This window comes from Canis lupus, chromosome 3 (genome assembly GCF_048164855.1).
Source record: "Canis lupus baileyi chromosome 3, mCanLup2.hap1, whole genome shotgun sequence".
Lineage (NCBI taxonomy): Eukaryota > Metazoa > Chordata > Mammalia > Carnivora > Canidae > Canis > Canis lupus.
The window spans coordinates 47,578,026-47,602,369 of record NC_132840.1 but is presented as its reverse complement, the minus strand read 5'-3'; the positions used below and the strand labels follow the sequence as shown (position 1 = coordinate 47,602,369).

The window sequence follows — 24,344 nt, the reverse complement described above, 5'->3', positions numbered from 1 at the left end:
TCACTGCTTAAATACCTTTATTATTTTTTAAAAATTATTTGGACATTGATAGCTCTGCAAAATACTTCTCCCATCCCAAACCCTCAAACCCTTTCCACATGTCCTCCCTAAAGAAACAAAATATTCATACTTTGTGCCCATTCAAACCTAATTTTTAAAAACACGTAAGATTCAAAATCAAAGTTTTCTTTCCCAGAACTTGTTAGTAATTTTAAACCACAATGCAACATACTTAATGGCATTTCTTTTTAAAAATTAGCTTATCAGACTATTTTATGAGGAAAAAAATCAATTCAAGGCCTTAGAATATAAATTCCCTGTTTCTGAAAGCAAAAGACATTGAAAAGCCCCTTTGCTCCCCTGGAGTTTGTGATTTCCACGTTACCAACAGAACCAGCACACAAATGGACTTTCTACTTTGTATTAGGCATTGCTTACTTGTGGACTGCTAAGGATGGGCAGGTGGGAAGGGAGGATTCCAGCACAGGAGAGAGACAAGGCTGGGAGCACAGGATGGAAGCTTTCTGAGCAGTGGAAAGCACAGCCGAATCCCTAGGATCCTACCTCATGGCCGGTTTGTTTGGGGTGGAGGAAGACGGTAGAAAATCTACAACCTGCACTGATTTGTTAATGATGAATACAAGCATCCACCAAAACTATTGCACATAGTACCAGAGGCATGTAAACCACTGAGAAGGTTCAGGAAAGAAGATCCCCCAGATGGGGATGATCCCCAAAGTTCCTCTGGGACTTGGAGAAAGAAAAGGATTGATGTTACCTGTTTGGGAATCACTAAGGGGAGGTGGACAAGTAATCCTGTCCCTATCTTCAAGTTCCTATCTTCAACCAGGCAGATTTTTATGCAAACAAATCTTTATCACGGAGGTGCCCAAAAGATCTAGCAAAGATATCACTTATTTTCCCCAATGCAACCGGTACACTTTATTACCTCGCTAAAAACCTGTCACCAGGAAGAAATTCTGATAGAACCTGGCCCTTCTGGCTAGCTGAACAGCAGCAGTGTTTGCAGATGTCCTTTCCTGCCCTCTCGACTGACCTCCAGAGCCACACAGACGGAGCCCTGATGAGCTCCAGGGGGTGAGCTCACCCCTCAGGTTCCCAGTGGGGCCTATATCCTTCAAGGAGCTTGCAAAATGCAGAGGTGTAGGAGCATGCTGTGAGAAGGGAACCTGGGGGGATGCGGGGGGGGGGGGGGGGGGCGGGGGGATGGGATGGATGGATGGGTCAGATGGCCTGGGAAAGCCACTGTCTCCTCCACTCACATGATGTCTGCCAGCTACACTAGAGGCTGTGCCAGTGTGGTCTCCTCAGTACTGTGCCATTGGCTTGCATGACCAGAGCCAGCCATCCCGATGCCTTGAGTTTCAGAATTGAGAAAACATTTGACTCATCTCTGCAAATGGATGTGAATCAAGTTTCCACTGCTGTCACTAGGACAATGTTTTGGGGGCTCTGAGAGCCCGGCCTCACTAGATGGGTCGGCCTTACCTCTGTACAAAGCCTTAGGACACCAATTCCTTGGTGTCCCAGAGCCCACTGACTAGGTTCCCAAGTATTTCTCCTTTAACCTTTCCCTGACATTCAGTCTCAGTAACGTACGTATGTTGTCAAAAGGAAAGTCACTTTTTAAGAATACAGCATCTCCCTACTGCTCTTCTAGACCAAAGGGCCATATGTTTTCTGAGACCACACATGGATATGCAGCTTTCAGCCTGTTTTGTTCCTGTGCATTACAGCTCTCCCTCCTGTATGCTGAGCAAGTCTTGTAAACCACCAGCAAATGCGATGATCTCCCCCCAACCCCAAAGCCCTGCTTGTATCTGTGGACTACAACTGATGCCAATCTAGTAAGCTTTTTAAAACATTAAAAAAAAAAAACCCAACACCCCCCCCAAAAAAAGCCACACCCCCCACACACACTTCCACACACACACTTTGGCACGTGCACCTTGAGTTATTCGAGCGTGTTCGTGTTCCCACCCCTCCCCCGCCCCAACATTTCAGAGTCGCTGTTTCAGGAGAATGACGGCCCCTTCTGCTTGATGGAAAAGGTCGCCTTGAAGCACTGCTGTTTTGAGTAGCAAAAGGAGGAGGTACAAATGCTAAACTGGCCCCAAAAACAGCTCTCAAGTTTAGCACTAGAATTTATGCAATGCTGCAAAACTTTTGTACCAGGATGACTAGTTTTAAACTGCTGGTTGATTAAATATACATTTACATATAGATATAGGTATAAAAATTACTAAGTCAACATTTGCTGTTTTCAATGTGAAAACGATAAAATGTAATTCTGAATAATTGTGCATTTGCCATAGGGTCCTTGTTAAAGGGACCATAAAAATAATTTTGTAATAAAAAAACTCTTTTTTTTTTTTTTTTTTTTTTTTTTAAGTTTAGTATTGCCCTCAAGTTCAAAAGTTTGGAGCAAACGTGCTGAGTAAAGCAGGATTGGAACCTGTTCCTGCCAGGGATCTGGAAGCCTTCAATTTAGTGATCCCCGATGATGGCAGGCCCATGGAACCTGCCAGCCACTGACTAGCTTGACATGAACACTGCAGGGCTGGGCAGCGCCAGGTGACCCCGTTAAGCAGCCTCTGCCTCCCATTTCATTGGCGGATGCTGCTGCAGCTCCTGGATTCCCTGCACAGAGCTCGGTGCGGGGGCACACATGTGCTGGGGCTCTGCTTTTTCTTGACCTACCAGACTAAGCAAGTGGGGGTTTGGTGGGGGAGGGCGGTGCAGAGGGCCGGGGCCTGGGTAGAGACCACTGAGCACCAAGGCTGAGGGTGACTCGGAGGGCTGACCTACTCAGTTGGAGGTGGGGATGGAGAAAGGAATGGGCCTTTCGGTGATACAGAAGTTAGCTGTGCAGGAAGGAAAAGTGCATTTAAGGTAGCTTAAAAACAGATTAAGACCAAACTGCTGCAGAGAGGAAGGAAGAACAGAGAACACTCCCTCCACCTGCCCTGCTGGTTGGCCATGCTCCTTGGATTCTGTGGGTTAACATTCATGCTTTCTGATGTGAGTCTGCTCGTGAAGACACAGGAACACATGTTCTCCTGGTTCTGGCAGGTACACAATTTTCTCGGCAAAGTTCTTTTTTGCCAAGTTCAGTTTTATTTGGTTCCTGCTCTGAACCGCTGTCACCGGAATTCATAGATGGGTGCGCTGTGTTCAGGAACGTGAGTTAGATTGAGTGACTGATACCTGTAATGCGGGAAGAGAGAGAAACAGGAGACAGTCTGAGCATCCTGAAAACCAAACAGAGGTTCTAAAAAGCCCTCCCTGTCACCGGAGCACCTGGTAAGCCACATGCTTCAACTGGAACACAGCTGCATCGCAGACCTCTTGGGCTGAACCAAATCTGGTTTTATTTCTATTTCTTGGTTAATCCTCTGGAACTCTGCATAAGAGGAGCTGCTTTCAGGCAGCTTTCATGAAGCTTTCAGGCTTCATGTTCTGACCATGAAGTAAGCATGGTACGTCCCGTGAAAGGAGAGCCTGAGAAAGCTCTAGGAGAAGATGTAGACCGAAGCCCCAGGCCTCCTCCTCCCCCTCCACCTCTCGCCAATGTCTAGCACCTTGGCTTCTCCGGGACAGGGACCCTCAGGCTGGAATGTCCTCAGGGACTTCATGGGTAACACAGACACACCCCACTTCTCATGGAATAAAAAAACACCATGGAAAAACTCCCTACCTAACCCCGGAGTTTATGTTCCCTTCATCATCCTCTTCTCACCTCCCTAGACATGACACTAGACTCAGAACTAGGTGTTTGTTTTTGCCCCTATAATAAGTGCTCTGAGTAGTTAAGCAGATGAAGGAGAAACAGAGGTGAGGACAATCCACATACGGGGATGATAACCTCCAGGGACAATCAGTGTTCACAGGGTAAATGTTAGCTTTCCCCTTACTCATTTCACATGGGAGTGAGGAGGAGCAGGGGGAAAAGCAGCTTCTTTTTCACCACAAAAAAAAAAAAAGAAATCAAGATCATGCGTTAGCCATCTGAATACATAAATCAAAGCCACTAGACCCCCACATCATACCCACCAAAGTAGCTATAATTAAGACATCATAACGAGCGTTGGAGAGGATGTGGAGAAACTGGAACCCTTGTGCATCACTCAGGAATGTGGAACACAGTTGGGTGGGTCCTTAAAATGTTACAGAATTACCATATGACCCTGCAATTCCACTCCTGAGTAGAGGCCCAGAGGAATTGGAAGCAGAAACTCAAACACATAACACTCATGTTCACAGCAGCATTAGTCACAAAAGGCAGAAGGGGAGAACATTATATCCATCAATTGGTAAAGGGATAAATAAAATGTGGCACCGTGGTCCCCCCATCTATGGGGGATACATCTAAGTACCCACAGTGAATGCCAAAAACTGTGGATAGTACTGAGCCCTAGATATGGTATGTTTTTTCCTGTACATAAACCTATGACAAAGTACAATTTAGAAGTAAGGCACAGTAAGAGATTAATAATAATAATTAATGATAAAATAAAAGTTACAATAATATGCCATAATAACCATTCTGTGAATGTGGTCACTCTCTCTCTCTCTCAAAATACCTTCCTGCACTGTAGGGTGTGAGATGGGAACCTGGCTGCATGACGTGGAGTGAGGTGACTGACGTAGGTGTGTGACCGAGTGTTAGGCTACCACTAACCTCCTGACACTGTCAGAAGGGGGATCATCTGCTTCTGGGCTATGGCTGACTGCAGATAACCGAAACCGCGGAAAGTAAAACCATGGATAAGGAGGGGCTAGTGTATATACATATCACAGAAACTTATTTAGCAATAAAAACAAAGTGCTGATCCATCCTGCAACATGGTCAAACCCTCAGAGCAACACAGAGTGCAAGAAGCCAGACGCAGTGCCTCTTAGTAGTGTGTGGTTCCCTTTATATAAAATATCCAGAATAAACATGTCTGCACAGAACATCAGTTAGTGGCTGCCTGGGGCTAGGAGGGGATGGGGAGTTGGGGTGGAAGGCTAAGGGGTACAGGGTTTCTCCTCGTGGTGGTGGGGGCATTTTAAAAATGATTGCAGTGATGGTCGCGGAACTGTGAATATTCAAGGCGACCAAATTGTATGCTTTACATGAATGGATCATATGGTATGTTAATTCTCTCGATAAAGCTGTTATTTAAAAAGAGGATAGAGCAGGTTTTCAAAACTCATTTGAAAACAGAGCAATTATGGAAACCCTAGTAATTGTGGCTCTCAGAGGAGTGGAGACTGTGCTGAGCCCAAGGGCATTTGTTTGCAGATAGTATTTTGCTGCCACTGAACAAGGAACTGGAGTCAACCCAGGGTAGCATCACTCACAAATCACCAAAGTGTGGAAAATGTGGAAGGGAATATGGTGTTTCCACATTCGGAAAGGAAATCAAGTATTTGGTAATATGGCTCCTTCTTCAGGTATAGCAAGTTATTTTGAGAAGCAGTGCTGTGGCAGCAGAGTCCCCAAAAAAGGTGACAGAAGCTAGCACTTAGGGGATGGCACTCGGTCCTTCACCTCAAACGGAACACAGGGCAGGACCGCCAGCTCCACAGGGGCCCCTTGGTCACCAGACTGAGACTGAATGCGTGTGGGGCTGGCATCTAAGGAATGTGACCACAAAATTGGAAAGGCTGCTAACAGCAAAACTCGCCCTGTCCATAGTTGGATCTCACATTGTAGTTACTGATTAAATTTGGGAGGAAATACAAGAGCAGCCAAGGTTGGGTAGAGACACTGCTGATGATACAGAACCTCCTGAAAGCTTTTTAGCAGTGAGTTCCTTTATCGAGCACTTTGTTTTCATCTTATTTACTCTGATCTGTGGTTAGGGATAGGAGCCCCTCCTTGAGCAACTGAGATCAAACAGGCCCTCCACATGTAGATAGAGCATAAAAACTATGCAGAGACAGGTGGAGAGGTTTTCTTTTAGATTTGGCAAGTGAAGGGAGAGCCGGAGGGGGGGTGGTGGCACAGCAGCAAGCCATCTCCTTTGCCTCTGGGGTGTCTTACCATTCTGAACTCCTATGGTAATAGTAGCCCTCTATGGAGGCTGCCGACTTCTGGAAGCAGATGTAATAGAACCCAGCAAAGGAAGCACCACTGATGTCTTTGATCGTGTGGTCTGGGACCAGGAACTGTTCCTGCACACAGATGGGAGAGGTCAGTGACAGACAGTGTGCTCCAGCCACTTCTGGGGCTCCCCATAGCCTTCAGCTGGTTCTGAGGTTTCACTGTCATATGGCTTTACCCAGACTTGCGGGATGATGGTGCACATCTGCATTTCAACCTCATCTGTCAATAGCATTTGTGTGCTGCTAGAGAATTCTAGATACTAACACAGAAGCCTGTGTCTTGAGCTCACCAAGATCAGCAATGAAGAGAAGGTCCTATGGTCCATACATCTCTTAAGTGAATCGATACCTACCTACCTACCTTTCAGAGCCCACAGACAGAACAACACAGGAAGAGGAAGTTTCTGCTCCGCTCCAGGAACTGGTGCTACGTTCCTGATCACCTCAAGAACAGCAGGCCGCTGCATGCTGAGGGCAGGTCAATCACCACTTGCCCCCGTAACACCCCCTCAAAGAGCTAGATACCTCATCATCTGCCATCAGATTGGTACTATTCTTGCTCAGGCACCTTGGGAAGAGGCGAGCTTGTTATATCTCTGGCTGTGGCCAAGCTGAAAGGCCACATCCGGGCACCTACTCTCCCAGCGAGATGAGGTCAGTGGCCCCAGGGCCCCGAGAGGTCTACTGCAAGCCCACAGTGAGTCACCCTGAAAAGGTCTTTGGAGGCCAAACAACTCCACTGGCTTTTTTTTTTTTTTTTTTTTAAGACACTCTCTGTCCCTTTCCTCAACCTTTGAAATTGTAGTTTTTAAAACTAATTTTAAAGTTAGAAGCTTGTGAGAATACTTCCTTTAGGGCTTTATTAGCTGGCACGTTTCCCAGTAGATGGCAAGCTCTCAAGGGCGGGACTCAGCTCTTACTTCCTGTACCTGGCCAGTGTCTAAGCAAATAAGTGATGACCCCCGCACTCCTCCCCAAGTTATTAGCCATACAAACAAAAGACTGGGAATAACTATTCTAAATGATTCGTCTGTATGAAAGCTGGCAAGATTTCAAGATAAAACAGCTTTTTCCTGCCAACTAGGGAACCAGGGCTTGGAAGTGGGTGTCCATTCACAAAATGATTTCACAAACCTGCTTCACGATTTTGCTAGCCTGTGGCTGCAACACAGCAAACACCAGACTATCAAAATAGGGAAACACAAAAGACTTGTCAGCCCAAAGCCAATCTAGCGAGTCCAGCCAGATGGAGCTCTTTGAGGGCTGGTGAGTGGAAAACGCAAATTCCATTCCTGGTTCCTCATTTCCTGCTGGAGGGAACCAGACAAGCAGGGAGCCTTGGCTAAGACACGCTGCACCAACAGTCACTCACATGGGGCCTCGGCCCGTGGCTGAGAGTAGGAAATGACGGTGACTGACTCTGGTTCTCTTCTGAGTCCACAGAACACTGGAGATGACTCAACATGGAGAGTCAGAGGTGCCGACAGTGACCACCCGCCCCCAGCCACCAATTCCTCTGCTATCCACCAAACAGTTTCTCCAAACAGAAACCGTATGGCATGGCAGCAATTCGCCACTGTGGCCTGGAGCTGTGCCGGCTTTTTACAAGTGTGTGAAGGCGCTACATGGAGACAAGCTGTAATGAGCACTGGGCACGGAGAGCAGGTGGGGCAGGGATACAAGGCAGGCACTGGCGTAGCCAGAAGACCACCTGGGCTGGGACCTTACCTTCCACCTCATGAAGACATAATCCCCATTCTTCAGCTCTTCATAATCAAAGTCATCTGAATTAAATGATTTTGCATACTGATAAAAAGCCAGAAACTTGCCCTGAAAGCAAAAAATAAAGCATGAGAACTGATCAAGGGAGGGAGAGGCTGGTATCAGAGCTGCCCTTCTTCTGTGCCCAGCAGCAACCACCTTCGCAAAGAGGTGACAGCTGCTGGATGCGGCCCACAGGAGCAGTAAAGGCTGAGCATTGGGGGAAGGGAGCCTGAGGTGTCCACTGGGCTGTGAACTCAGACCTGGACTCCAACTGAGGCACCACGGGGCTATACCTACCAAGTCAATGTGGTCCGGAGAAAGGCCCCAGGTTGGGAATGGATGCTATTCCGGGGGCCTTGTCTCAGGACACCTGACCACAAGCAAAGCCAGGAATGATCAGTGAGATATTTATATGTGAATCAACACAAAAGGATGAGAGGGCTTTACTAAAGCTGGGTCCTCTTACATAGTATATGTACTGGCTTAGGGCCAGTCAGTGGCCCTAACATAGTATCGTGGCTTAGGGCCAGTCAGTAGAAACAGGAAGTGGGTAATATATAATTAATTTCTTTTCTTTTTTAAAAATATTTTATTCATGAGAATACAGAGAGAGAGAGAGAGAGAGAGAGAGAGAGAGAGAGAGGCAGAGACACAGGCAGAGGGAGAAGCAAGCTCCATGCAGGGAGCCCAATGTGGGACTCGATCCCGGGTCTCCAGGATCCCACCCTGGGCTGAAGGCGGCACTAAACCGCTGAGCCACCCGGGCTGCCCTATTAATTTCTTTTTAAAAAGGAGACCAGAAATAGGTTATAAAACTGTGCTTCATGATCCTATTTTTGAAAATGGAAAAAAAAAAAAAAAGGTTAATACCTGTTTTAACTTTGGGTATTGTTATTATATATAATTTTTTCCTTTTGCTCTTCTGTTTACTCAAATATTTAAAAAGTATATTAATTTTATTAAAAAGTATCTTAAATAAAATTTAAGGTACAGAGGTATTAACTCATAGAATTTGTCACATATATTTCTATTCTAAATGGATTAAGTATATGGAATCTTGACTTAGGGTACCACCGTGATACCAACTTTAAATATCACTCAGGAAAACTTGAGAGTGAAAAACAATGTCCCTGATTCTAAATTATAGGCAGTCCTGGTCTTATTGTGTGTTACTTTATTGCTCTTTGCAGATATTGGAGTTTTTAAAAAGATTTATTTATTTATTTGGGGGAAGGCGGGGGGAGAGGGAGAGAACAGACTCCACTCTGAGCATGAAGCCCAATGAGGCTGGAGCTCAGGACCCTGAGATCACAACCTGAGCAAAAACCAAGAGTTGGATGCTTAACCAACCCAGGTACCTCCAGATATTGAATTTTTTTTAATAAACTGAAGGTTCGGGGCAACCCTGTGTCAAGTTAAGTAGATTGGCACCATTTTTCCAACAGCATCGGCTCACCTCGTGTCTCTGTGTCCCATTTTGGTAATCCTTGCAACATTTCAAACTCTTCCATTATAATTATATATGTTATGGTGATCTGTGATCAGTGATCTTTGATGTTACTAACATAATTGTTTTGGGATGCCACAGACTGCACCCATATAAGACAGCAAAGTTCATTGGTAAATATTGTATGTATTCTGACTGTTCCACTGACTGGCCATCCCCCACCTCTCACCTTCTCTTTTGGCCCTTTCTAGTCGCTGGGACACAATATTGAAATGAGGCCAATTAATATCCCTACCATGGCTTCGACAGGTTGGAGTGAAAGGAGGAGTCACATGTCTCTCACCCCTGAAACCAAAAGCTAGACATGATTGAGCTTAGTGAGGTAGGCATCTCAGAAGCTGAGACAGGCTGAAAGCGAGGCCTCTGGCACCAAACAGCTAAGCTGGGAAGGCAGAGGAGAAGTTCTTGAAGGAAAGGGTAAGTGCCACTCCAGGGAGCACACGGATGAGAACAAAGCAGTCTTGGATGTGGAGAAAGGTTTAGTGTTCTGGAGAGAAGGCCTAACCAACCCCAACACTCCCTGAAGCTAAAGCCTAACCCAGAGCCAGGCCCTGACTCCCTTCCCTTCTGTGAAGGCTGGGAGGTGAGGAAGCTGCAGGAGAAAGTCTGAAGCTAGCAGAGGTTGGTTCCAGCGGTTTAAGGAAAGAAGCCGTCTCCATACCATCAAAGTGAAAGGTCAAGCAGCAAGTGCTGATGCAGAAGCTGCAGCAAGTTCTCCAGAAGACGGAGCTCAGATAACGAAAGAAGGTGGCTGCACTCAACAACAGATTTTCAATATAAATGAAACAGCCTTCTTTTGGAAGAAAATGCCATCTAGAACTTCCATAGCTGGAGAGGAGAAGTCAATGCCCGGCTTCAAAGCTTCAAAGGTCAGGCTGACTCTCCTGCTGAGGCTCATGCAGCTGGTGACTTGAAGTTGAAGCCAATGCTCCTTTATTATTCTGAAAATCTTAGGACCCATAAGAATTATGCTAAATTTACTCTGCCCTTTCTCTATAAATGCCTGGATGACAGCATATCTGTTTACAACATGGTTGACTGAATATTTCAAGCCCAACATTAAGACCTACTTCTCAGAATAAAAGATTCTTTTCAAAATATTATTACTCATTAACAATGCACCTGGTTACCCAAGAGCTCCTGTAGAGATGTTTCCTGTTATATAGAGCTCCAGGAGCCCCACATGGGATTCTGGGACTCTGGAGTGGGCTGGGAAAGTTATGAGAAGCTGAGTTCTGCGAAGGTGACTGGATTGCTAGGTGAGGAAGGGCCCAGAAGCCCAGCTCTTCATCCCACCACATCAAGGGTGGCCTTCCTTGTCCTGCTGTCACTCAAAATATTTCAGTTCAGCCTAACAGAGGAGATCCAGCTATTTCCCAGTGTTCTTATGGAAGTATGGAAAACGAACAGTTGGTTTCCAGGTATTTAAGTTGCAGCAAATCTAGCTTAGAACTGACTTTTCATTGAGTCTCAAAGACCCTGCTTTTTTTTGCAGAACTGAGCTGTGTGGGAAGAGCCAACATTGGGCAGGATGGACCAGATGGCAGCTGGGAGCCCTTCAACTCTGCTTGCTTTCCTTTTAAAAAAAAAAAAATTTTTTTAATTTTTAAAGATTTTATTTGAGAGAGAAAGAACATAAGTGAGAGAGGGTGAGAGAGCACAAGCAGGGGGACAGGCAGAAACAGGCTCCCTGATCCCAACCCCTGGATCATGACCTGAGCCAAAGGTAGACACATAACTGGCAGAGCCACCCAGGTGCCTCCCAACTCTGCTTTCTGATACCAGCACCACTATGCACCACTCAGGCTCCCCTCAGGTTTCCCAACTGAGTATCCTAAGAGATTCAGACCTTGTTCATTCCCTCATATTATACAAGCACAAATGACTTACTTTCAGCGTCCATTTGATACAATTGGCAAAACACGTAGCTTTCAAAAAATGGTTTTAAAAACTCAAGTTTAAATTTAATTGAAACTTAGCATTTGAAAGATGTTCCTTCCCTATCTCAAGTAGAAAATATGAAGAAGCAAAGTGGCTAATCTTCAGTGAGGTTAAGTAAGACAAGGGTCTGTGGTAGGGAGTTCTCTCCAAGGACTACTACCAGAAGTGCTGATGCAGAAGCTGCAGCAAGTTCTCCAGAAGACGGAGCTCAGATAACGAATGAAGGTGGCTGCACTCAACAACAGATTTTCAATATAGATGAAACAGCCTTCTTTTGGAAGAAAATGCCATCTAGAACTTCCATAGCTGGAGAGGAGAAGTCATGCCCGGCTTCAAAGCTTCAAAGGTCAGGCTGACTCTCCTGAGAGCTTGAACTCTTCTGACAGCTTGAACAGCCAGGTGAGAGTGGCAGGGGGAAGCATGAGGAGTTCTAGAGTCTAGGTGGGTTTAGAGGGTGAGCACATTGGACTTTCTCGGTGTTACACCAAAATTCATTGGGGCGCCTGCAGTCTCAGTCAGTGGAACAGGCAACTCTTGATCTCAGTGCTGTAGGTTTGAGCCCCATATTGGGGGTAGAGATTATTTAAAAACAAAATCTCAAAAAAACTAAAGAACTGGGGCACCTGGGTGTCTCAGTTGGTCAAGCATCTGCCTTTGGCTCAGGTCATGATCTCGGGGTCCTGGGATTGAGCCCTGCATTGGGCTCTCTACTCAGTGGGGAGTCTGATTCTCCCTCTCCCTCTGTGTGTTCACTTCCTCTCTCTTTCTCTTTCAAATAAATCTTTTTAAAAAGCAACTAAAAAAATATAAAAAATAAAATAAAGCCAAAATTCATCATTGCCATGGCCAACTACACCAGAAGACTATTATGGCAGCTTGAGAAATGGATTTTTGAAAACATAAACTCGTGTGAAAGCCAATGAAATGACTTGAGGATAGCATCTCTAAGTTGTCTCAAAGTGTTCACTACTGGTGAGTGAGAATACATTCCACACTTCACAGGTAAAAGTGGGGGGACTGGAGTTCTCAATGGCATCCTGATGATGCTTAAGTTGAGACTGTGTTTGTCGGTCAGGAGTTGAGTGGGCAGCCCCCCTGGCTCTCCCAACACAGAGATGCTGGCAGGAGAAGCAGCTGTCCAGAAACTGCATCTCTACCTCATGGCAACCCTAAAGACAGAGGCCATAGCTGTATGTTTCACAGGGTTCCCCCATAAAGAGGAGATGAGAAAAGAACAGTGGACAGGTGGACAGGACAGGACAGGGGGACAGTGAGGAGACCCCTAAAGCTCAGGACAGTAAGGAGACCCCAAGAGCTAAGTTCCTTGGCTCCTCAGCAACACCTGGGTAGCCTGGAGCAGACCAAATATCTACTCACCCAGTGTTTCCGATCAACGTCTTCATCTGCATCCCACTTCCGTGTTAAGAAAGGGTGTTTTTTGCTGATTATTTCTCCTTCAAAGAAGGTTGTAAGGGTTGGATACTCCTATGGTAAAAATCCAGATATCAAAATAAGATGTTGAATGGGAGTTTTGACCTTTCTTAAAGGAAAAATCAACCTTGCTTTAACTTTTTCCCAGGACTTTGAAAAAATGATCACACTGCTAAGCAATGACCCAAATGGAGTTAGGTCCAGTGATCTGCCAATGGCTGCGGATTTACCTGAATTGGAGGTGCCCAGAGAGTCTCTTGGACTTTGTCAAAACCCTTCTATGACTTCACTTGCTATGTACTGATTACTCAAGAAAGAACTTGGACAAGTAAATTCTGAGTATTCTAGGATACAAAGCAGGTAGTAACTAAGTAGATGTTACTTTCTAAGGAAAACACTCAAAGAGGCTACAAAATCACAACATTCACAGCTAAGTCTCCCCCATGCCATGATCTGGCCCGTGGTTCTCAAACCAGTTCAGTCATTTGTCCCTTTTGTGCCCATTTTTCAGGTTTCCAGGGGTGGGTTGTTTTTGTTTTGGTTTTTTTTTTTTTTTTTTTGCAGAATACCTTGATATATAGGTACCTTTAATTTAACCATATGAACTAAGGCAATCTATACTATCTATACTATGGAAAATATATGTGAATCATGTCTGTGATGGAAAATCACAACAGCAGAACCAAATGCTATGGGGGGAAAAATAAGCTGTCATCCTAATTGGGTGTTTAAAACACTTGTCAATTTTATTTGCTACTTGTTCATCTACTGATAAGGAGGCACCCAAGATTTCTGTGGGGGGGGGGGGACTAATGGAAGAAAAAGTTAACATTGTAAGAGGTCTCCATTTTTTTCATTTGTAAAAAACCAACTAACTGACCAACCAATCAAACAAACCCTCAGTCCAGCCTGCCAGCCCCTGGTGTTTCCTGGAAGCATGGTAATGATGGTCACAGGCCTGGCAAACCATAAATTACAGTGCTAATGTCCCTGGGACCACAGAGGTAACACTTTCTTCTTCAGGTACTACATAAGCCCCTCTTATTCTGCATCAAACACCTACCCATGTTTAAAATAAATCTGCTCCAATGGCTTTGCTACTTCTTTCAGCTTGACCTGCCACGTAGCTGGGGATGTCCCTAAGAGACACCGCCGCACTGATTCAGCAGCTCCCGGGAAACAGCACAGTCACTGGCACCATAGTGGACTGAAGGAGCCTGCTTCACTATGCACCACTAAGGCTGTTTGTTGTCTTGACAGTGAACTCTGAAATACACAGCACCCTTCCCACCAAACCACAACCCCTTCCCCCAACAAGGGGCCTGGGTTCCTTGTACAGATATTTATGTATACAGAGTGAAGAAATTAAAGGGGGGAGATTTCCTAAATGGAGACTTGATTTTAAAGCTATAAACTAGGGGCATCTGGCTGGCTCAGTCCGTAGAACATGACTCGTGAGTCCGAGCCCCATGTTGGGGTGTAGAGATTACTTAAAAATAAAATCTAAAATAAATAAAATAAAATAAAATAAAATAAAATAAAATAAAATAAAATAAAATAAAATAAAATAGGGGTGTCTGGGTGGCTCAGTCGGTTAAGTGTGTGCTTTCGGCTCAGATCATGATCACGGGGTCCTGTGATCCGGTCCCGCATAGGGCTCCCTGCTCAGCTTGGAGTCTGCTTCTCCTTCTGTCCCTCCCCCCATTCATATGCTCGCTTGTGCTCTCTCTCTCTCTCCCTCCTTCTCATATAAAATCTTTAAAAAATAAATAAAATAAAATAAAGGTATAAACTAAATTATACTCATCTGTTTTAGGAAGAATTACTAATGGAGAAAGTTCTATATTAGCATCAACTTGAGATTTTATTTATCTTTAAAAGATTTTATTCATTTATGTGAGAGAGAGAGAGAGAGAGAGAGAGAGCGCGCATATGCACACACAGGGAAAGAAAGGAGCCAACTCTCTGAGCAGGGACCTCCACTCTGGGCTTGATCCCAGGACCCCAACAGAGATAATGACCTGAGCCAAGGGCACATGATTAACCGACTGAGCCACCCAGGCGGCTCCTGGCTTGAGATTTTAAATGGAAAGCTGTACATATTGATTTTTCTGAAGTTTGAGCTTTAATATATTTTTAAAACTTCCACAAAAAAGAGATAAAGGAAGAAAATGATAAAGTGGTCCTCTTATGATACAAAGTAAATACTTATGGTTCAAATTGCAATTTTCCTAATAAATTGTTTCTGCGTTGAAAATGTTTCAGGCAACATATCAAGGTGACTGCAGAGTACCCCCAAACTCTGAGATTTAAAATAAAATAAATATTGCCTGATGAATGAGCATCAATTAGGTACAGTAGTTACCAAAAAGATGAAATATCTCTCAGGGCAAGACCAGGAAATTCAAGCACTTGGCTACAGGCAAACTGGCAGTAATTTTTAGAGCCAAAGGGAAAATTCTGTCTGTGGGAGGAACATCAAAAATACGAGTCAGATAGGAAGAGACGGAGCAGCAACCCTCCACCTCGAAAGCAGGCAAGGGCTTCCTACAGGCGGGTCTACCTATACTAGCAGGCATTTAGGTGGTCAAACCACTCCTCACAAGGATTCTAGGCCCACCAAAGCTCCCTGGCTTGATGGGTCTGGCTTTCCAGGTAGACCCACCTCGTGAGGGATTAACACCAATTGGCTACTGAGTCAGAGGGAACTTCTGGAACATGCATGTGCCTCAGTTTATAAATGAGCAAACGAGCACTCCTGTGTATACATCAGTCTCGGTGAGTTTGGTTAGTGTGACCTATCTCCTTGGTTCAGACAGGTCCAGCAGAAGCTTGGCAGAAGCTTCCAAATCAATCTAGTGAGTGAGTGAAGAGTCTGGCCATGACTCCCTAAAGGCTGGGCTCCTAGGCCCTCTGCCAGCTGCAGGGCCTCCCTAGAAATGACCCTTCTCTCCATCGGTGGCTGCCTCAGAACTGCAAAGGAAATGCTACCTGACACCCATTCTTCACAACCCTGGGATTTCATTTCCAGAAGGCATATAAACTCTAAAAACTGTGCTCATTTGTGAATGTGAGGTAGCCAAGAGACAAATGACCTCCAATTTAATAGTTCATTTTCTATACTATCTGCACGAGGGAGACTAGGGCTAAAACCCAACCATTTAAATGGTTTTATTAAAATAAATCACATGTTATGTTTTCACAACTATACATGGAAAAGCAAACAAGCACAAATAGCTGTATTTTATTTTTTATTTTTTTAAAGATTCCATTTACTGATTCATGAGTCACACACACACACACACACACACACAGAGGTAGAGACATAAGCAGAGGGAGAAGCAGGCTCCACGCAGGAAGCCCGATGTGGGACTTGATCCTGCGACTCCGGGATCACACCTTGAGCCACCCAGGGATCCCGAACAGCTGTATTTTATAACATAGATAACAAGGTCATTCAGAGAATCATCACTCTTTTTGGCATTTTAGTGACTGTACAGTGCCCACATGTCGGATTTAGAATTTAAAAAGTGTTTAAGACAGTTGTTCAGTGCCGTGACTGCACTAAAAACCAACGAATTGTACGTATTAAATAGGTGGATTGCATAGTATGTCAACTATCTCAGGACAGCTACTAAAAAAGGTGGCTAAAAAAGATAAAATTCAAAGAATCTTGAGGAGTGAGCAGGCCCTAGGAAGCTCAGAAACACAGCCTCCTTTAGATTAAATGTACCATTGCTAGGGGCACCTAGGTGGCTCAGTGGTTGAGCGTCTGCCTTTGGCTCAGGGTCCTGGGATCAAGCTCCACATCAGGTTCCCTGCAGGGAGCCTACTTCTCCCTCTGCCTGTGTCTCTCCCTCTCTCTCATGAATAAATAAATAAAATCTTAAAAACAAAACAAAACAAAACAAAAAAAACACCATACCTGAGCCTGCTGCTCATCACGGAGCAGACCAGTCTGGGGCAGCCATGCGCAGACAGGAACGACTGGCCAGGAGGGTGGTCTCCTCATTCCAGTCATGAACCTAAGTGCCCCCCACCCTTCCTCAGGGAGCCTGGCAGCTCGTGACTCAGAGGAGCTTCTGTCTGGTAGGGTTACTTGCTCCTGATGAAACTTTGCAGAAGTTCTGGATGCTGGACGTCATTTGGGGATTCTTAATGCTACTTACCATTTTCATGCAGCTTCCTATTGCCAGAGTGGCTAGTTTTAGAGTCAGTGGTAGCATTCCACAGGACAGAATTTGTTAGTTTCCTTATGAAGCTAAATGTTTATGTTCTGCACTCAGTAAATGCATCTGGCTGCCTATGAGTTGAGTATATTCTGTTTATTTTCTACTACCGCAAATTCAAAGGCTGGAATCCTTCACTTTGCTTATATTTTCTTCCCCTAACTCCATGGGCTAAGTTTCTAGAGGTGAGGAACAGGTTGCCTTTTCATCTCAACAAACTAGGAAACTCTCAAGCTTCTAATATAGAGAAGTGGGAGAACCAGAGCAAATCAAAGAGAGGGAAACAATTGTTTCAAGACAGAGGATGATAAATGCCTTAGGATGCCTTGATTTGTATCACATTAGAGTCCGCCTCTTGCTCTTACATTGTTTCTTCCCTGTCTAGGACAGGTGCCTGGAGTAGACAGCACAGGTTTATTTTACTTTAATTATTATCCAAGTAGAGCTGACACACACCATTACATGAGTTTCAGGTGTACAACATAGTGATTCGGCAACGCTATGTGTTGTGCTGTGCTTACTACATGTATTAGGTATTTTTCATTCTCATTTACAGAGGAGGAAAGAGAAATGAAAGCACCAATAAGGGGCAGAGCAAGGATGTCACTCTAGCCCTTTCCATGGCTCCATGGAACTGGGCCATCGAGACAGTGAAGGCTGATCAGGCCAACAGGGCACTGTAGCTAGCTCAAGCCCAGGCCCTCACGGTGGAGTTAGGCGGCCAGCTCAGTCCCATCCTTCCTCTTCCTGTTTACTCACTAGCAAGGAAAGAAAGGATGCTCACTCTTGCTTTCCATATTCCCAGGAGTTCTGCGATTTAAAAAGTTGGTTCAAAGAAAGGAAATCACTCTACATTTCCATAGCAGCTATGTCTGTTAGAAACTGGATGATCACTTTTTATTGTTCCAGTGAGCTCAGGGGTATAAGGAATGCCAAAGACCTTGGGTCTGGAAGGTTTAATGCTTATCTCAGAAACCATTAAACTTATGACAACGGGTAGCCATATTCCTACTCTATTTTTCTTTTCCACCGAGGATTAAAAGTAAAATCAATAGTGTTGGGAACACTGTGACTTATTTATAAACTTTAAAGATTTGTGCATCTGTATACTTTCCAACAGGACACATCAAAACTGCATGCTTCGTGTGTGTGGTACAATAACAACACTTCACAGGGCGCTTTAATTGGGCCTCAGGGTGAACGAGGCTGGCCCTTTACACCCTGAGAATGCCCCGCGTGCAGCCCACTGTCTGGTTCTAGTTCATGGGAAGGAGTGCTTACCTCAGTAAGACCTTTTATCTTCAGGTACCCACAAAGGTAAGAATTCCCCGTGTCCACATGCTGGAAAGAAAGGACACACAGTCTTATTACAAACAGAGGAACCACTGGGTGACAAGCTGGGGGTGCTGTGGAAATCCATGCATCTGGCGGTCAGAGGCACTCCTTTGAGGCCAGGTGGGGTAAGGGAGGCCAGGAGGTTGGTGCCCGCTGAGCAGAGCCAGGGCTCACCGGCTTTGAGATCTCCGTGAGTCCTCCCTCCCCACGGACCTGTTCAGATGAAGTAATCTGATCCCAGGACCCTCTCAACCTCCTTCAGCAGACTATCTTGAGACCAAAGTGCCTTTCTGGAACAGCGAGCCCACTCAATACAGGTACTCCCACTGGTCCAAGAAGTATACTTTTCCCCAACATTTACACTAGGCACAATCTTGCATTATTTCTTTATGAATTGGGCAGCATATTCAGGAAAGGCATCTTATGAAGACTGCTCTGGCAAAGATTTCAGTTATGAACAAAAATGCTGACCCCAGATCAGAACACATCATAAATGCCCCCTCTTCCCATTTTATATACCAATGCTTCTATTTCTTGATGTAAGAATTAGAAGGCTAAAATAAGCAGGGGTAACAGGCATGGGAGATTCTGAGGCTTTGTATCCACCAATTATGGATTGCTGAGACACTGCTCTGAGTACCTACCCAGCAACCAATTTCCTACTTTTCCATGCTGCCAGGGCCCAGATCCTGTTCTGGCACCCACTCTGCCCTCACAAGACCTGGTCAGCCCTGATGAGTCTAAGGCAAACATGTGCCCTTTCCCCTTGTGAGTCATCAGTTTAGGGGTGAGTGACACAGTTCTGACCAATCAGATATGTGTGTAAGTCTCCTGGGTGTTTCTGGGAAAGATGCTGACTTTCGATGAGGCTCTCTTTCTTTCCCTGGCGGTGGCAGTATCTGCACACAGTGCCCAGTCCCATGGCAGCCATCTAGAGACCATGAGGACAAACAGGTCAGGAAATGCCAAGGATGGCAGCAGAGAAACATGGAAGGAAATGGCCCATGAATGAGCCAATCTGGAACCAAGCCACCTCCAAGCTTCTTGTAATCTGAGATGCTGGGTTCACTCATTCTTTAAACTATTTTGAAATGGTATAGTTACTTGCAGCTGAGTGCACCCGAACTACTACATTTCACCCAAATCTATACAGATGGATCCTGCGCAGATTTTCAGATTTCATGGTAATTGAGCTCACTTACAAAGCAAACCCCTGGAATGAGAGCAAACCAAAGTACAATGGTACTGTGGCACATTGAGATTTTAATGTTAAGTGAGATCTCATTTTAAGCAGCTAGGAAAGTTTTTTTAGGTATTTTTTTTTTAGGTATTTATCAGATTTGGGGGCTTAACTACTTTCATTTCATCATCAATCAAATGCTATGGCAATCTTTAAAAACTGTAATGAACACAGTCAGCCAGATGAGGTCAGCACCAAGGCAAATGGGCTTCAGTGAAGCTGAAATGCTCCCACAGTTTGGTGCTGGTGACAAAGGTACTCCATGTAAAAACCGCCAAAGCATTTCAAATATCCTCATCTGCTGGCCTTGACATTGGATGTTATCTAGAGTGGCTAATCTGCACTAACATGGTTCAGCAAAGAACTTTTATTAAAAGACACACAGCTCTAACCTGAGGCCTTAAATTTCAGGTATGCAATTTTCACTGAATTCAATATAGTTTGGGGTTTCACAGCTGCTGGAAAAGGTATCAGGTGGCCAGGATACCTGCTAATAAGATTAAAAACTGAACTGGAAGTTGGCGAACATTTTGCATAGATTATCACATGCTCAAGATTCAGGATTTCAATTTGGCCTCCATTCAACCATGTGTGTCTCTCATTCTGCCCAAACTGCTCTTGATGACGGTCTGTAAACTCAATACACTACAATGCAGAGAACTTTAACTGAAAGCCAGGCCAGCATCTCGATGAGAAAGAAAACAAGGCAAATGTTGAGCAAGGAAGTCTCACAGCACAGCTGTGTCCAACAGCTGCTCTTTCTAGTACCCCTTCACAGTGACCCTGGCCTTCACTCTAGTCTTGGCTCCATGGATGGCAGAGGAGAAACAGAGTAGTTACAGTAACAAGAGCAACAAGGAAAACCCAGCTGGAATCTCACAAAGGTTTGGGGAACTCTAAGCTGGAATTTCAAAAAAAGAAAGTGCTCCAAAAAGCCCACAAAAAGATGTGCAACGTCATTAGTCATTAAGGAGATTCCAATCAAAACCACAATGAGAAACTGCTTCACACCCACTAGCATGACTACAATCAAAGCGATGGATGATAATGTGCAATTGTCAACAAAGCTGTGGAGAAACTGGAACCCTCATATACTGCTGGTGGGAGTGAAAAATGGGGTAGGCACTTTGGAAACTGGTCTGGCAGTTCCTCAAAATGGTAAACATAGAGTTGCCATGAGACCCAGCATTCCACTCCTAGGTATGCACCCAAGAGAAATGAAGACGTGTCCACATAAAAGCTCATACAGGAATGTTCACGGCTTTGTTACTCGCGATAGCCAAAAAGTAGAAACCACCCAAATATTAATCAAATGCTCAAATAAATGCATCAAATAAATAAAATGCTGTATATCCATACAATGGATTATTATGCAACAACAAAAAAGATCGAAATATCGAATACATGCTACGGCATGTGTCATGGCAAACCTTGGAAACATGATGCTCAGTGACAGAAGCTAGACACAAAAGGTCACATATTGTATGATTCCCTTTATATGAAGTGGCCAGAATAAGCCAATCTTAAGGAAAATAAATGTAGTAGTTGCCTAGAGTTGAGAGGGTGATAGCTAAGGGGTAGGGCTCCTCTTTGGGGTGATGAAAGTGTGCTAAAATTAGATTGCAGTTATGCTACTGAACTCTGTAAATACATTAAAAACACCTTAGATGGGTGAATTGTATGGTACATGAATTATATCTCAATACAGCTGTTATAAAAAAAAGAAAGAAAGAAAGAAAGAAAGAAAGAAAGAAAGAAAGAAAGAAAGAAAGAAAGAAAGAAAGAAGCAGGAAAGAGGCTGAGGTATAAAAGGCATAAGTATTCTAAGAAGGCTGAATCCAAGAAACTAGTCCTGGCTGAAAAACCAGGGCAACAATGGGGCAATTTACATGCCACTGTCTCAATGATGGACAAACAGCTCACCAATCCAGATGTAGGGCAGCATTCCTGGGCATGACCGTGGCTCCCACCTCCCACCATCAGACATCCTCCTGAAGTGGCTTCAAGCCATCAGCCAGGTTTCTGCTCTGGGCTACCCTGAGATCAATCATGCACCAGCTCAATCACCACTTCTATTGGCTCACAAGGAAATGGCCAGCTGACAAGACTTCAGAAACAACACACCAATGACAAAACACGGGGTGGAGGTGGGGGGTGCTGAAGAAACCAAAGATGACTTCCCTTTGACACTTAGTGACCCTGGCAGGAATCCCCTACCACATCAGAAACCATCAAATTACACAATGGGCACAAATTCAAGATCATTCCAAACATGACCCCCACCAAGGATCTCACCTCCAGAATTTAATGATTTGTTGCCCAAAAACGGGGGGGTGGGGGCTTTTCCTTCACACTAAATTCTCACATTTTAAGAGAAGAGGTATCACCACATTATGCATATAATTATGAGCCAAATGAATCAGTCACAATAGTTTTCCACTTTTAATAAATACCGTGGCTCATGAGAGAAAGTGAGGTTTATAGGCCAAAGATACAATTAACACAAAGATGCAGTTTTTCCCAACCGAAAAAAGATCAAACTATTGATTCCGGCAAAACAGTAAGAAAAAAAGAGGCTAATGATGCTCTGCTGTTAGCAGAAAAGAAAATGAATCCCCATCGTCTTTTGGGTAGGAGATCTACTTGCTCAGAAGAGAGGCTGTTCAAGATTTAACAGTTTTAAAGAGCCACAGGCACATAAGGCAAAGACATATCTCGCATTCCTATCCTCACACATGGGAGCGGTAAGGTGGCACACGGGTCCTCAGAGCTTCTGTAAAGCCTTTCAAGGAGGCAGATGCGGAAAGGCTTTGGGGAAGAACCTAGAAGGTGGGGCATCAGGCTAAGGGATAAAAAGGCAAAGGGAGGAGAAAAATGGGTCGGTCCCGAGGCAGGCAGGGGTAGCTACACAGGAATGGTTTTGTGGGGAAAGGAGAGAAAAAGGATTATCAACTACTGTTGATCTCTGGCTAGGAAAAAATGTCAAGTGTGTTACTATTTGCCCGAGAGGGGTGAGGTGCAGAAAATGGCCAGAGTAGGGAAAGCTGTAACTCCAAAGCTATCAGGGGCTAGCAGCAGGTACTTAGAAATCCAGGTCAAACTGGGGGGGAGGAGAGGTGGGGGGGGTAGGTATACAGACAGCAAGGAAATACCCTGAGAGAGATAATACTGGGTGAGTTCAATTTCCCAGCACATGGGTATCAGAGACCAGGAGGAAGCCCTGGCTGTGTAGATAAAAGTTAAGAATGCAGAAAGAGAGTCCCCTGGAGCCAAGGAGGAAGATGAAGGTATAGGTTGGGGAGGTATGGGTAGACAGGCCAGGGAAACTGGGACCTGGAGGTGGCCAGAGAATGGAGGTAAGGACCATGCGAAGCCTAGAGCAGGACTTGGGGCTGCCGGCACCTGGGCCAGGAAGAGACTGGGGTGGGGGTGGGGGGGCAGGAGGCAAGATCCCAACAAACTAGGAGGAACTCCACCCAGCAGCACCCAGAATGTGAGTGCCTGGTTTTGAGGGAGTACCAAAGGCTAGGAATCAGTTGTGGGTTGGGGGCTCTCAAGCTCAGGAGCTAACGGAGGAAGTGTGCTCCCAGGTCCGAGGGAACTGCCTAGACTCTCCCAAGGAATAAATCCTGGGAGGAGGGCCCCAAGGTTTGAGGATCCCTGAGACTGAGCAAAGGGGAGGGGAGGATTGTCTCAGGTCTGGGATAATTTGACGCGGGCCCAGCCAAGGGTAAGGTCCCGAGTCAGGAGAGACCAATGGAGAGTTCTTCAGGGTGTGGGAGGGACTGGAGGGAGGGCTGCTCTCCGGGCGACAGGTCCTGGGGAAGAAGGACTGAGGTCTGAGGGTGGCCAGTGACGGGGGTGGGGTGGGGTGGGGGCTTCCGGATCCCAGGCAGGCCGGTCACGGGCTTCGAGTCTGGGAGAGTGTTCAGGGTCTGCCAGGAGCTGCTCACGACAGGCTCCGGTGTGAGGGGCAGGTCAGGGTTGGGCTTGGAGAGTGTGAGACACCAGCTGGGCAGGTCCCGGGGGGTGAAGCGCCTGGTGCAGGAGGCCCGGCGGCGAGGGCCTGGTCCGCGGCTGCGGGCTCGAGGAGCCGGGGGCGGGCACGGCCCGTGAGCGCCGCGAGGAGGCCCTCGGGCCCCGGCCCGGCCCGGCCCGGCGCTCACCTGCAGCACCACCTCTACGTCGTACGAGTTCCCCTTGCTCTTCTGGTGGCCGCGGAACTTGGAGCCGCTGTAGAGCAGGCTGGTGGCCACGCCGGGCTGCTGGGTGTTGATGGGCGGCGGCGGGATGAGCGAGGCCGCGGAGGCGGCCGAGGCACCGGCCGGCGGGGGACACTCGGTGCGGACCGGCATCGCGGGGTCCCCCGGAGCCAGGGCTGGGGGGAGGGGGAGAGGAACCGCCGCCGCCGCCGCGCGGGAGCCGAGGGGGGTGGCAGGGAGGGAGGGGCCGGGGCGCGCACGCGCGGGGTGGGGGCGGAGGGGGACCACCCGCCCGCTGCCTGCGGACCAAGCGCTCCGGCTGCCACCGGGACCCCGGGACCTGCGAGCAGGGCCTCCCTGTCCTGAGCTGAGTCCCCCTCCCCACTTGCCCTCGCACACACACCACCCTTTGGATTGGCTCAGGCGCGCCGGGGGGGCGGGAACAGGCTCACGCGGCGCTTCCACCCATTGGCGGGCGGGGAAAACACGTGGCGGGGCGCGCGAGGGGCCCTCTGGGACTTGTAGTCTTCTTCCCGAGGCGCGGCGTGGAGGGGGCGGGGCGAGGTGCGTTTGTGATGCTG

The 24,344-nt window shown here is 46.3% G+C and overlaps 1 protein-coding gene across 1 annotated transcript; it reads right to left on the bottom strand.

The window, feature by feature from the left end:
- On the bottom strand, nt 1-24,049 carry GID4 (GID complex subunit 4 homolog). Its single transcript, XM_072820878.1, has 6 exons — nt 23,728-24,049; nt 18,268-18,327; nt 12,704-12,811; nt 7,843-7,944; nt 6,053-6,183; nt 1-3,228 (listed from the first exon to the last, which is right to left on the bottom strand). The coding sequence occupies exons 1-6, from the start codon at nt 23,914-23,916 to the stop codon at nt 3,165-3,167; spliced, it is 654 nt and encodes a 217-aa protein (XP_072676979.1). The 5' UTR covers nt 23,917-24,049; the 3' UTR covers nt 1-3,164.
- Between the last annotated feature and the right edge of the window lie 295 nt (nt 24,050-24,344).

Coding starts and splice junctions, on each gene's coding strand:
- GID4 (XM_072820878.1), bottom strand. CDS start 23,916: ATGCCGGTCCGCACCGAGTGTCCCCCGCCGGCCGGTGCCTCGGCCGCC. Junction 7,945..12,703: donor ACGTTGATCGGAAACACTGG/GTGAGTAGATAT, acceptor TTTTGCTTTCAG/GGCAAGTTTCTGGCTTTTTA. Junction 3,229..6,052: donor TACCATAGGAGTTCAGAATG/GTAAGACACCCC, acceptor CCCGCATTACAG/GTATCAGTCACTCAATCTAA.